Source organism: Lissotriton vulgaris, chromosome 10, assembly GCF_964263255.1.
Source record: "Lissotriton vulgaris chromosome 10, aLisVul1.2, whole genome shotgun sequence".
Classification (NCBI taxonomy): Eukaryota; Metazoa; Chordata; class Amphibia; order Caudata; family Salamandridae; genus Lissotriton; species Lissotriton vulgaris.
In genome coordinates, this window is record NC_141698.1 from 791,182,617 (window position 1) to 791,194,336 (window position 11,720).

Sequence of the window (11,720 nt, forward strand, 5' to 3'; positions counted from 1 at the left end):
AGTACATTCACTGTTGGGTAAGACCCATGGTTCATTACTCAAATGAGAAAGAAAAAGTCTACTTCTTAGGCAAGAGGTCAGAGAAATCTAATAGTATAAAGGCAAGATGTTCTATCGTTCCTGAGTAAAGGGTCACGCTATCTTGCAATGGGGCACCAGTTGTGCAATAAGTTGTCTTATTCTGCACGGGCTACTTAAAAAAGTTCTCCATACAAGGGCATGCATAGTCATTTAGTCATACTCACAAAGTGATAGAACAGCTATCATCAGAAAACAGGTTCTTTTGAAGGAGTAGAAAGGTGGGGTCACTCGTATGGCACTGCATCTATAAAAAGGGCCAGGGGAAGCTGTTAAAATAGGTTCTGATGTAGAGAAAACCATGATGTGCACGTATGGCCTCTCATAGCTAGGCTTACCCAAATGCCAAGTCGGAGGTGCTGGGTGACCCTCAAAGCTTCATCTTGATGTCTTTTAAATATCAGTTTCTGTATAGGTTAAAAGAGAAATGTGTGAGATCCCCTGTAAGAGTCGTTATTGGAGGGGACCTTAGTCTTCTAAATTTGCTGGGCTGCCCAAAATAGGTGCTAGAAAAAGGAAAAGACATACCGAAGTGGGCAAGATGTTCCCATTACATGGTGGGTTCTGTAGAAATACTCCTATTAAATATAGAGTCCCATGGTACTGAGGTCCGCGTAGCGCATAAATTCCAATGTTATTTCGATTTCTGATAGAGAAAAGAGGTACCAATACGTTTGTTTAGGGACGGCAAGGGTGTCATTAAGTTAAAATGCACATTTTAGGCTGTGTACCGCACTTACATTTCTAAATGGCGATTATTTTTCCGAAGGACAGGCACTCTGCGAGGTAATTGGATACTGTAAGTCCAACGCGACCCTGTAAGGTAAAGGTAATGTATGGGATTCAGTACCAAAATGACAAAACGGTAGTGTCGAGTGACGTGCTCTAATTAATTAATGTTAACACAGAGTAGAATGGGAGACACATCAATAAATAAGGCTAGGGATTGACTACAATGGGAAAACCTACAAGCAGATCAAAGGGACATCCATGGGGGCTTCTTGTGCCCCCAGTGTAGCGAATACCTTTATGGGTGAGTGGGAACTGACAAACATCTTTAATGAGCTTGCACCTTTTTTTGAGAACGTTTCTGTCTGGAAGCGCTTTATCGATGACATTTTTTTTATTTGGAAAGGGTCGGAAGAGGAACTACAGACCTTCTACCTCTGGCTCAATGCCAGTGATACGAATCTGAGGTTCACTATGAACCTGAGCACTCAGCAGGTAGACTTTCTAGATATCAGCATTATGGGCACTCACGGACAGATATCGGTCAGTCTCTTCAGAAAAAGTACAGCCAAAAACACCATTTTAGAATTCTCCAGCTTCCACCCTAACTGCCAAAGGGAATCTATACCTTTCGGCGAATTCCTCAGGATTCGCCGTAACTGTACAGATATGAGCTCATTCCATCGACACGGAGACGCCCTAAAAGAACGACTACTCAAACGAGGCTATCCACACCGCTTAGTGCGACAAGCCTATAAACGGGCTAAATATTTCAATAGAACAGCACTCCTACAAGGCAAACCCCAAAAGAAGCACGACCGGATCACCTGTGTGATCAACCATTCTACCCTGAATCATAAGTTGAGAAACATCATCAACAAAAACTGGAAAATTCTTAACTTGGATGACAGTAGCACTGCACTTCCTCTTCCTATGTTAGCCTACAGAAGAAACAAAAACCTAAGGGACATGCTAGTCCATGCGAGACCCGTGACCAGAAATGCTCACTTTAATAATCAACTCTCGATCACTGGTCTCCCTGCAGTTGTGGGGAATCATAGGTGTGGCGGCTGCCATGCCTGTGACTCAGCCCTTGTCTCAGACGTGGTAACTTATAATGAAAAAAAGATTAAATTACGCCACCTCACTAACTGCCGTAGCAGCAACATAGTGTACATCCTGTTTTGTGACTGTGGCTTAGCCTATGTTGGCGAAACAGGACGCGAGTTTCGCGTCCGTTTCAGCGAACATAAGTCCGCTATCAGGACCAGGAAACTCTCAGCTCCACTAGTAGTACACTGTATGGAGAAACTACACAAAGAGGATGAGATCAGATGGTCTATTCTGGAAAAGGTCGCTCCGAGAATGGGTCAGCCCATTGAAGTGACACGGAAAAAACGTGAGACCTTTTGGATTTTTTGGTTGGACAGTGTTAAGCGAGGACTTAACGAAGAGATATCTTGGTATGTCACCAGGTAAAGAATTCAGATCTCCTATCCTCGCCCCACTGCCCCTAAACTGTACCTTGATATGACCTGTTCTAGATTTAATTCGTGAGCTGTAATTTATTTGAGAATTCTCTTTTCATACTATATCTTTGGTACGCATCCTGCTTACCTTCGTCTAACTTGCACCCTTTAGTCTTTTTTATTTTATTAACTGAGAGCACTTGACTCTAACATATTCCATGATGGGCCTTAATTGAATTTGATGGGCTGAATTGAACTTTATTCAATATACAACCCTGAATAATATTTGCATTTATGACTCCTGGATGCGACTTTTCTTTATCATATCAGAATACATGTGTCTGTGCTTTTAGATCGATTTTGCACGAGTTTGTCAGGCCAGGTACACTCAATATGGCCGCCACCTTGTAGTCCCTTGTCCCTTACCACGCTACCAGACTGATACACGAGGTCGACAGGCCAGGCACCCTTAACATGGCCGCCACGTTATAGTCCCTTGTCTGTTTCCACACTACCAGACTCTCGCGGTCTCTGTCCCTCTTCCGCGATATTTCAAACCTGGAACCATAGTATATATTATGACGGGCGTAAACAACGTCCGGTGGAGATCCCTGGGGACGCGTAGCTGCTTGCACGCCACTCGTCGAATTCGAAGGTAAGGATTACAGAACCCGCTTGTAGCTACAGGGGTATGACGTAGTCTCTCACCCGTCATATGAGATGGATCGAGCACTGCCCCGATAGCGCTGACTATCCACTTAGTGAATTTAGATCAGTGGACCAGTTGCTCTCTCATGCGTTTACCCGCACTTCCGTGGTACTCACTACGAATATCCCCCTTCCCGATCAGCAATCCCTAGCCTTATTTATTGATGTGTCTCCCATTCTACTCTGTGTTAACATTAATTAATTAGAGCACGTCACTCGACACTACCGTTTTGTCATTTTGGTACTGAATCCCATACATTACCTTTACCTTACAGGGTCGCGTTGGACTTACAGTATCCAATTACCTCGCAGAGTGCCTGTCCTTCGGAAAAATAATCGCCATTTAGAAATGTAAGTGCGGTACACAGCCTAAAATGTGCATTTTAACTTAATGACACCCTTGCCGTCCCTAAACAAACGTATTGGTACCTCTTTTCTCTATCAGAAATCGAAATAACATTGGAATTTATGCGCTACGCGGACCTCAGTACCATGGGACTCTATATTTAATAGGAGTATTTCTACAGAACCCACCATGTAATGGGAACATCTTGCCCACTTCGGTATGTCTTTTCCTTTTTCTAGCACCTATTTTGGGCAGCCCAGCAAATTTAGAAGACTAAGGTCCCCTCCAATAACGACTCTTACAGGGGATCTCACACATTTCTCTTTTAACCTATACAGAAACTGATATTTAAAAGACATCAAGATGAAGCTTTGAGGGTCACCCAGCACCTCCGACTTGGCATTTGGGTAAGCCTAGCTATGAGAGGCCATACGTGCACATCATGGTTTTCTCTACATCAGAACCTATTTTAACAGCTTCCCCTGGCCCTTTTTATAGATGCAGTGCCATACGAGTGACCCCACCTTTCTACTCCTTCAAAAGAACCTGTTTTCTGATGATAGCTGTTCTATCACTTTGTGAGTATGACTAAATGACTATGCATGCCCTTGTATGGAGAACTTTTTTAAGTAGCCCGTGCAGAATAAGACAACTTATTGCACAACTGGTGCCCCATTGCAAGATAGCGTGACCCTTTACTCAGGAACGATAGAACATCTTGCCTTTATACTATTAGATTTCTCTGACCTCTTGCCTAAGAAGTAGACTTTTTCTTTCTCATTTGAGTAATGAACCATGGGTCTTACCCAACAGTGAATGTACTAATGTTTATAAAGAAAATTGTGTTGTGGATGTGATAGTGACAGACTTGTTTTTTCTTTTTAGGCCAATTACTCTCTTATCTGATCCCCTGTTATCTGCACTAATTTGATGTACAAGGTCCTGATGAAGGTGGCTTGTCCACCGAAACGCGCGTAGACCCGCCACAAGGGCCAACAACTACACCTTGGAGCCCTTGCACCACATTAGCGCAGCCATCTTGCTAATTGGAATCCAGTTCCTTCTCTCATCTGTGTATGTGGTATGAATGTAGTATGATTGTTAGCACGTAAGTGAGTTGTTGTGTATGATTGTCTTTCAGGGGAATTCTCATTAGTTTGTTATGCATTTTAAAATTGGTTGTCTTCCTTTATGAATTTTTTCAGACACTTTGTGTATTCCTTATGTATTGTATAAAGAAGATTCGCTGATCAAAAATTTATATGTATTTATACCCACATAAAAACAAAATAGAATAAGTAAATAAAAAAATATATTTTTTTGAAATAACTTCGTTGGTACCTTCTCTCTTTCTGTCACTACTTGTGTTGATTCATTAAGAGATGCACTCACAATATTGAATTATACGGCCATTGCAGGAACATCCCTCTAGCTTTGAGGAAGTATCTACCTGCATAGCCTTATTAATGTTCAATTATTTGATATGAAGGCACTTGGTATGAGCAATTCATGCAGATGTGCCTGTTACCTTTAACTTTGGTGTGTGAATTTAGTGATTCAAAAGATTCTATGAGTGATAATTAGTTGGCTTTTCTACTTCAATTTGTTGAGGTTACAAATGGGCAGGACTGCATATCATTGAAAGATGAGGAGTCGGATGCCGTCCAATGTATGGGAAAGGTAGACTGTAAGAAGCCAATATATTTTTAGGGCTATGATTTGTTTATTAGTGTGAGCAGATTTCTACATGAACTAAATGGTAGGCAGTCCACATTTTTATTGTTCTATAGTATTTGACTGATAAATGTCTACTTTGTTTTTTGACACTGGCACATAACCTTGGTAAAACGTAATTTGTCAATTAAGTTTAGTGAGAATATGCTATTTAGTGATTTGCCGATATTATACATTGACAGCCTTAATATGAACAAACTGTGCGTTCTTTTACAAAGTATACCATCACATTTATATGGAACAATGTAGCCTATCAACTAGGGGAAGAGTCTTTAGGGAAAATAATCCCACTTTGTCACCGCCCATAGAGTAATGGCAGAAGTTCCTCTGGTGGTTCCATCAACATAGACCTACCTCCCAGCGAATGACTTCTGCAGTAGTTCCCCATACAACAAAGTCTGGTCTTATTCTGGGGAGTGCCAGCCCAGCCTATTCCCATTCTCTAGAATGTTTGCAGGGCTGATGGAGTCCTGAGTTCAGGGCTTCTTTGTATGGGGCTTACACCATTATAGCACTGTTCTCCCAGCTGTGAGACTACGGCAGCAGCGGGCACCGCTGCAGTGTTAGAGTGCGCGCCACAGGCCACCGCTCTTACTACTGTTTATAACCAGCATACACTGTCTAACGAGTCTCAATGCATTTTGCTGCCCCCAGCAAGTCACAAACTTTCTTTATGTCAAGGGACAATTCTTTACTGCTTTCTAGACCCCCGTCCTCTCAGTAAACAGTGAAGACCTATGTAAGCTCTGCACTCCCAGAAGAAGCTAGTAAATGGAACACAGAGAGTCATTTGTCTACATCATACCAGTATTGGCTTTGTACATTTATCTGATATCTTCTATGCTTTTATGAATGTTGGATGATTTACCGGTATTCTTTACCACTCCGATTCTGAACTCCTCCACTCATTACATATTAATGCATTCATGTCGAATTTATCCAACACACATCATACCTTTCCAAGCAACAAACAGCTCCTTTCCTTTCCATGAAATGACCCGCTCCTTACCTGTGCAAAGGGAATAAAAAGTCTCCCCTTCACCCTGTAATAGTAAAGCAACCATTTCTACAAAAAAGACAAGGATATGATGGAATCTAAGTCTTGGGAAGCAGAGTGCAGAATCCAAGTAATGAATGTTTCCTGTAAGTAACTGACACATTATCTCCTCATCTGTCCTCCTCGGCCCCTTAATAGCTAATGCAACCATGTGAAAACCATCATTAATTTCTTCGGAGTGTGATTAAGAAAGCACAGACGAGGGTATATTTATTTTAACTTGCCTCACTCCTGGGTACACTTCTAAATAACTGAAAGTTACTTAGCACTCAGTACTTGCGTTTCAAATCACAATTATCTTGTGCCAAATTGAACCTATAGCGATTGATAAATGTTGAAGAATTCGCCCATGTGGCTGCTACACACATATCCATGATTAACTGCTTCACTGCGGCGGACATTCCACCCAGGTGCGGCCGAATCCGACGTGTGCGCAGAGCATCGAAAAGGTTAATATACCACACAATTCGGCGCAGCCATTCCTTTTGTAAAATATGCTTAAAGTGCTTCTAGTAAATTGGCATGCAGTGGTGTAGAGTTGAGTTGCACAGAATAGGGTGGCATAGATTAGAGTGCCGTAGAGTGTGATTGAGTGGCGTAGAATGGAGTAGCGTGGAGTGCCTTAGAACTGCATTGTTTGGAGTGGAGTGGAATAGAGTGGAAAAAACGTAGTGCGAGTGGCGTAGAATAGAGTGGTGTAGATTGTTATAGAGTGAGTGGCATTGTGTGGAGTGGAGAGGGGTCGCATAAAGTCGCATAGAGTGGAATGGAGTGGAATACAGTCGAGTGGCAAACAGTACCATAGAATAGTTTGGGGTGGCATAAAGTAGAGTAGTACAGTTGTGGGTGTAAGTAACTGAAGCGTCAATAGAGACAGTATATAAGATGCCATATGCCAGGAAAGCACATTACACTTCCAGGAATAAAACCAGGTTGCTTAAATTATTTTTAAAAAGGGAAGACTAGACTGCGGGAGCAAAGCATTCGAATGATTGCAAAACTAAAACAACTAATGGTGTGCTCTAAAAAAAAAAGAACTAATGGTGTGCTGTGGGTCGGTTTAAGCCCACTGAATTGTAAAAAATACGTCTCACAACACACCACATGCACTCTGTAGGAGAGTCTTAAAGAGGTGTAGAGCAGATCTTACTTAGGTAAGGGGTGGGTCTTATTTAATGGAAAGGGAAGAGGTTGCTGCTTGGGAAGGGATACCTTGGTTAGGATAAGTCCTATAAATAATGCATTAGAATGTAAATAGACGAGGCGGTAAATGGATGTATTACGCACCTATTAAACAAACCCGGCCAGAGGTTGTTGCGATGCCTGTCAAAATCACAGCTCCAGAAACAGGCTTATTGGGCAATCTAATAATTTCAAGAGCGTATTTATATTTATAGTAATTCATTGCCTGGAGATGGCTTAATTCAGCCGAATTCACTATGGAAATCCTGCAGGCGCTGAGTTTTGTTGTATATTTATTCAGGCTTGAAACAAATTAGCTGAATATTTATTGCAGCTTTTGAGGCTACGATCCGCATTGCCGCACTAATGAGACTGGGCAGCAGCCATCAGATAAAAAAAACACACCACAAAGTGCTGTGTCCAGACTGAAGGTGCTGGCCATGGAGACATCAATAATCAACAGGTAATACTGGATTGAAATAGGAGGTTTGGAAACTGCGGAGGCAGCTGTATGTTAGGCTCAATTCTAGAAGCATCTATCACTTCTTTCAAACGTGCTGAAATGAATTTAGCTTATTTAGGTAGAAGAGAATGACTAGCAAAGATCTAAATCTAGATTTTAAAATACAGGAGGCTGTTAAAGAGTTTAAGGTTTTACCTAAATGTTAATCCATATTGTGACTTTAAGAATATCTAGGGCTATATTACATACAGTGCCCCAGGGACAAACTTGGTGTGTGCCCCCAGGGCACAATCGAAATACAGAAGGTGCCTCGGATGCTTGTGCGGCCACTTCTGTAATACTGATGGCTCTAGTGTACATGTAGCTCCAGCGCTATCGTTCTAGTACAGATATTCCATGTCCCAAATTTGTAGTGTTGTTGTGAAATAGAAATACGAGATAATGCCTAGCCAGAATGTTGGCTATTTGTTTGGTCTAAAATCGATAGATGTTACCTAAAGGTATGTAATAATTTCCCCATTAATGATTTGAGTAGATTGTGATGCAAACAATGAGATTGGCAAGCATTACTTGGCAACATTTCATAAGATGAGGTAATCAAGTTTGGGTTCCAGGTAATCATTTTAAGGAATAGTGGACTACATTTGCAACCAGGCATGCGTGTATCACATGTTAAAATGGCTAGGAATAACATTTTATTGCATGTTATCCACACATATCAACATTTCACTTTAAGTAACATCTAGACATAACATTCTTTATGCACTCTACTCCTAGACACCCCATTACATTCATATGAGGAAACTGGTGTCTCTTGAAAACTTGGAGCCTCGCCGGCTCTAGGGTTTGAGGAGGAAGCACGTGGTGTGGCAGCTTGAAGCATTTTTTACAGAAAGCTGGTGAAGAGTTCAATATAAAACTCTATCAAATACATTGAACAATTATGATTAGTTTTCTATGTTTGAAGCTCATCACTGTAATGTAGATGGATGCTTTGTCTTTGTGAGATTAGTGATTGCCATACCATAGATTGTTTTGCATCACCCTTCATGTCACCGTCCAGGCTGCAAGAAGGTATTTGCTATTGTTGGGGAACTATTTTGTGACACGTATAACTACAGATGTCTGTCTACTCTGTGCAAGTGGTACAGCATTCGTACCCTATTAACTTTAACAGATCTTCCTACCTATGGCCAAGGAATGAGTCCTTATTGTGCACAATGACCTATTTATGAGGGTGATAACTTGTGAATGTAATGATAGCTCTCAATGTGATCTTTATTTCTCCTCTTTCCTTAGTTGGCGAAGTCCCGCAGAAGGACCATCAAGAGGTCAAGTCATGCATCCATCACCTGCATGTGATTGACAGCCAGCAAATGCTGTTCGAGCTTTCTCACAGAATAGAACCTCGAGCGTAAAACTAACAGCATCTTCTAGACAGTGGCACTTTGAACTGGGTGAATGTTGATGCCAAGCATGCTGCTTTGATAGAGCAACCTTATACTGAGTTTTATCAGTAGCTCACTACTACAAATGGAGAAGGCGAAAGCACTTCTGGGCAATGGTCCCAGTGCAGCCGTTGCGTTTCTCACCTGGAAAACAGTGAAGAACAGGAAGACAACTGTTCTCGAATTGCAATCGATGCCTGTATCTGAAGATAGTGTCATTTCAGGGTTAAGTTTCAGAAGGAGCTCATTTCAAAACAGTATTAGACCTGTCACATTGTGGCCGAGAAATTGACTTTGATGAGGAAGATTGTGATGAAAGGTCTGTGTACCTGGCTTTTCAGAGGCAGTCTGGCTGCAGCGGAACTTTACCTTGAAGATGGAAACTACTGTCTTAGTGATTATCGAATTCTGAAGATGCCCCCATATAGGAAACTGCAAGAGGATTTGCGCAATTTTGGATACGCTGTCTTGGCCTAGAGATCATAAAACTTTTTGCCACATTTTCTCTGTATCCAGATATGGCTTGAAAGGTTCCTTGTTGAATATCCATGGTCATCCTAAACTAATAAAGAGAAACCAAAGTAGTTTTGAAAATATATGCTTCCTAATCTACAGATTTAGATTTTGTAATCTCGGTTTTGACACCAGTAAAAGGCTTCATAATAATGTCTGGGATACTACATCAAACACTTGTCAATGTCCAGTAGCTCGCTCTACCATTTTGACTATATGTAACCTCTTTCTAGGCTGCCCTACAGAAGTAGAGAAGCCGCACTCTTAAATACAGAAACAGGTGTCATGTAATCTTAACTTTACTGATTATTTGTCTAAACATTAACTTACTTTGTAATTCAGATTAAGCATATTATTGACAGTTCTGACAATATCGTGATAGTTATGCTAGATTAATTGACATTTAGAAACAAAGATGGCAGACTGCATGCTTTTATCGGATAAATAGCGCCTTGTATGTTAAGGTGCCTGAAAACCTTGACTCCGCAAACTTTGACCATCAAACTTCATCACATGAGAATGGGGTCAAAATCTTTCTAGGACCATTTCTGATGACCTCACTTCTTGCGTGGTCTCATCACTTAAAACAAATGCATTGCACTACGGTTGTAAGGCACTATAATGTTTATATTTTCAGAAGTTTAAGGCTTTTCTTAAAAGCATTCATATTTGTAAGCAAAATATATGGAAATTGTATTCGGTGTCAGTGGTTAGAATCTGCAATAGCGCTGTATATGACTGAGTAAAATGCCCCAAATGGAAATGCAAAACAATGTTGATGGCTTATGCATTGAAATCAGATTACATAGCTGAGTCAATTAATATCCAACACGAGTTTGGAGCACAACACAGTTTGAACTTATAAATACATGACTTTCTGTAGTCAAAAAATGTATTCACAAGACTATCTGATTAGACATGAAACATACATCAATAGCCCTGGTTAAGTCTTGGATAATGATGAAATACGTGTTGGTTGTGCTTGGATCTAACTGCATCTTTTTAAGTCTAAGTGTGGATTGAATCACATACTGCCAAACATGCTCACTCTTTCCATGTAAAACGCATTGGATATTGCACGTTTGAATCTGTACTACCACTTTTCATCAACTCTCATGTCTAATTAAATAGTGTTGTGAAAAGACATTTTGACTAAAGAAAGTTGTGCACTTATAAGTTCCAGTTATGTGGTGCTCCAGACGTCTGTTAGAGGATTTATGTGGCATTGCATTTGGGAATTGTACAAGAATGCACTTCTTTGCAGCAGGAGTGCTGCCGGTTGTAGCACATGCATTGCCCACTCACTGACCACAATCTGAAGGAGTTTTAGTGCTTGTTGCATTGTCCCACTGCTGCTGTTTTTTGTAATAGGGTCAATTAATATGTGTCCTTGTTCATATGTGGATGGGCGCCCCATCCTTGGTTCTTCTTGCGCATTTAACTGCACAGTTATAAAATGAAATTGTGTCCCATCCATTACTTCTTGAGATCTTACTGCGTTCGTTAATTTCCTGAACCAGCCTTTGAAAATCCGAGAAAATGATCATAATCCGCTGGTGTAGAAAAATTAGGTTTCCTTGTTAGTTTTGTGAAAAATGAATGGACCATCAAGATGCTTTTTTCCTTTTTGGTCAATTCAAAATTTTGAATCCAGCAGTGCATCTTATTTCCATCTATACAGAGCTTATTACCCTGTAAGCGGCGCCAAATATAAAGTGCATTCTTTTATGTTTGAAAGCTTTATTAAGAGTAAAGGGTATATAACAAAATGTGCCATCAATAGCAACTCAGATTCAAATGTGAGGGAGAAATATAGAGTATATATAAAGTGCATTCTTTTGAAAGGCTGGTTCTCCATGGGTCCTCAGATGGAAGCAGTTGTAAGAATATTTAGGTTCAATCTCACCTGATTAGGAAGAGTGCTTGCTCTGATCCAGCTCAAATTGAAGGGTAATTTAGCAGTTGGCAATTGTAAACATTTAACTAGATCATA

The 11,720-nt window shown here is 40.8% G+C and overlaps 1 protein-coding gene across 1 annotated transcript in view; it reads left to right on the forward strand.

The window, feature by feature from the left end:
- Positions 1-10,423, forward strand: part of RAPGEF5 (Rap guanine nucleotide exchange factor 5) — a 997,318-nt gene extending 986,895 nt beyond the window's left edge. Inside the window, exon 26 of the mRNA XM_086941717.1 lies at positions 9,066-10,423. Coding sequence (XP_086797843.1) covers positions 9,066-9,184 — 119 coding nt within the window. The 3' untranslated portion in view covers positions 9,185-10,423. The remainder of the gene's footprint in view (positions 1-9,065) is intronic.
- The last annotated feature ends 1,297 nt before the right edge of the window (positions 10,424-11,720 follow it).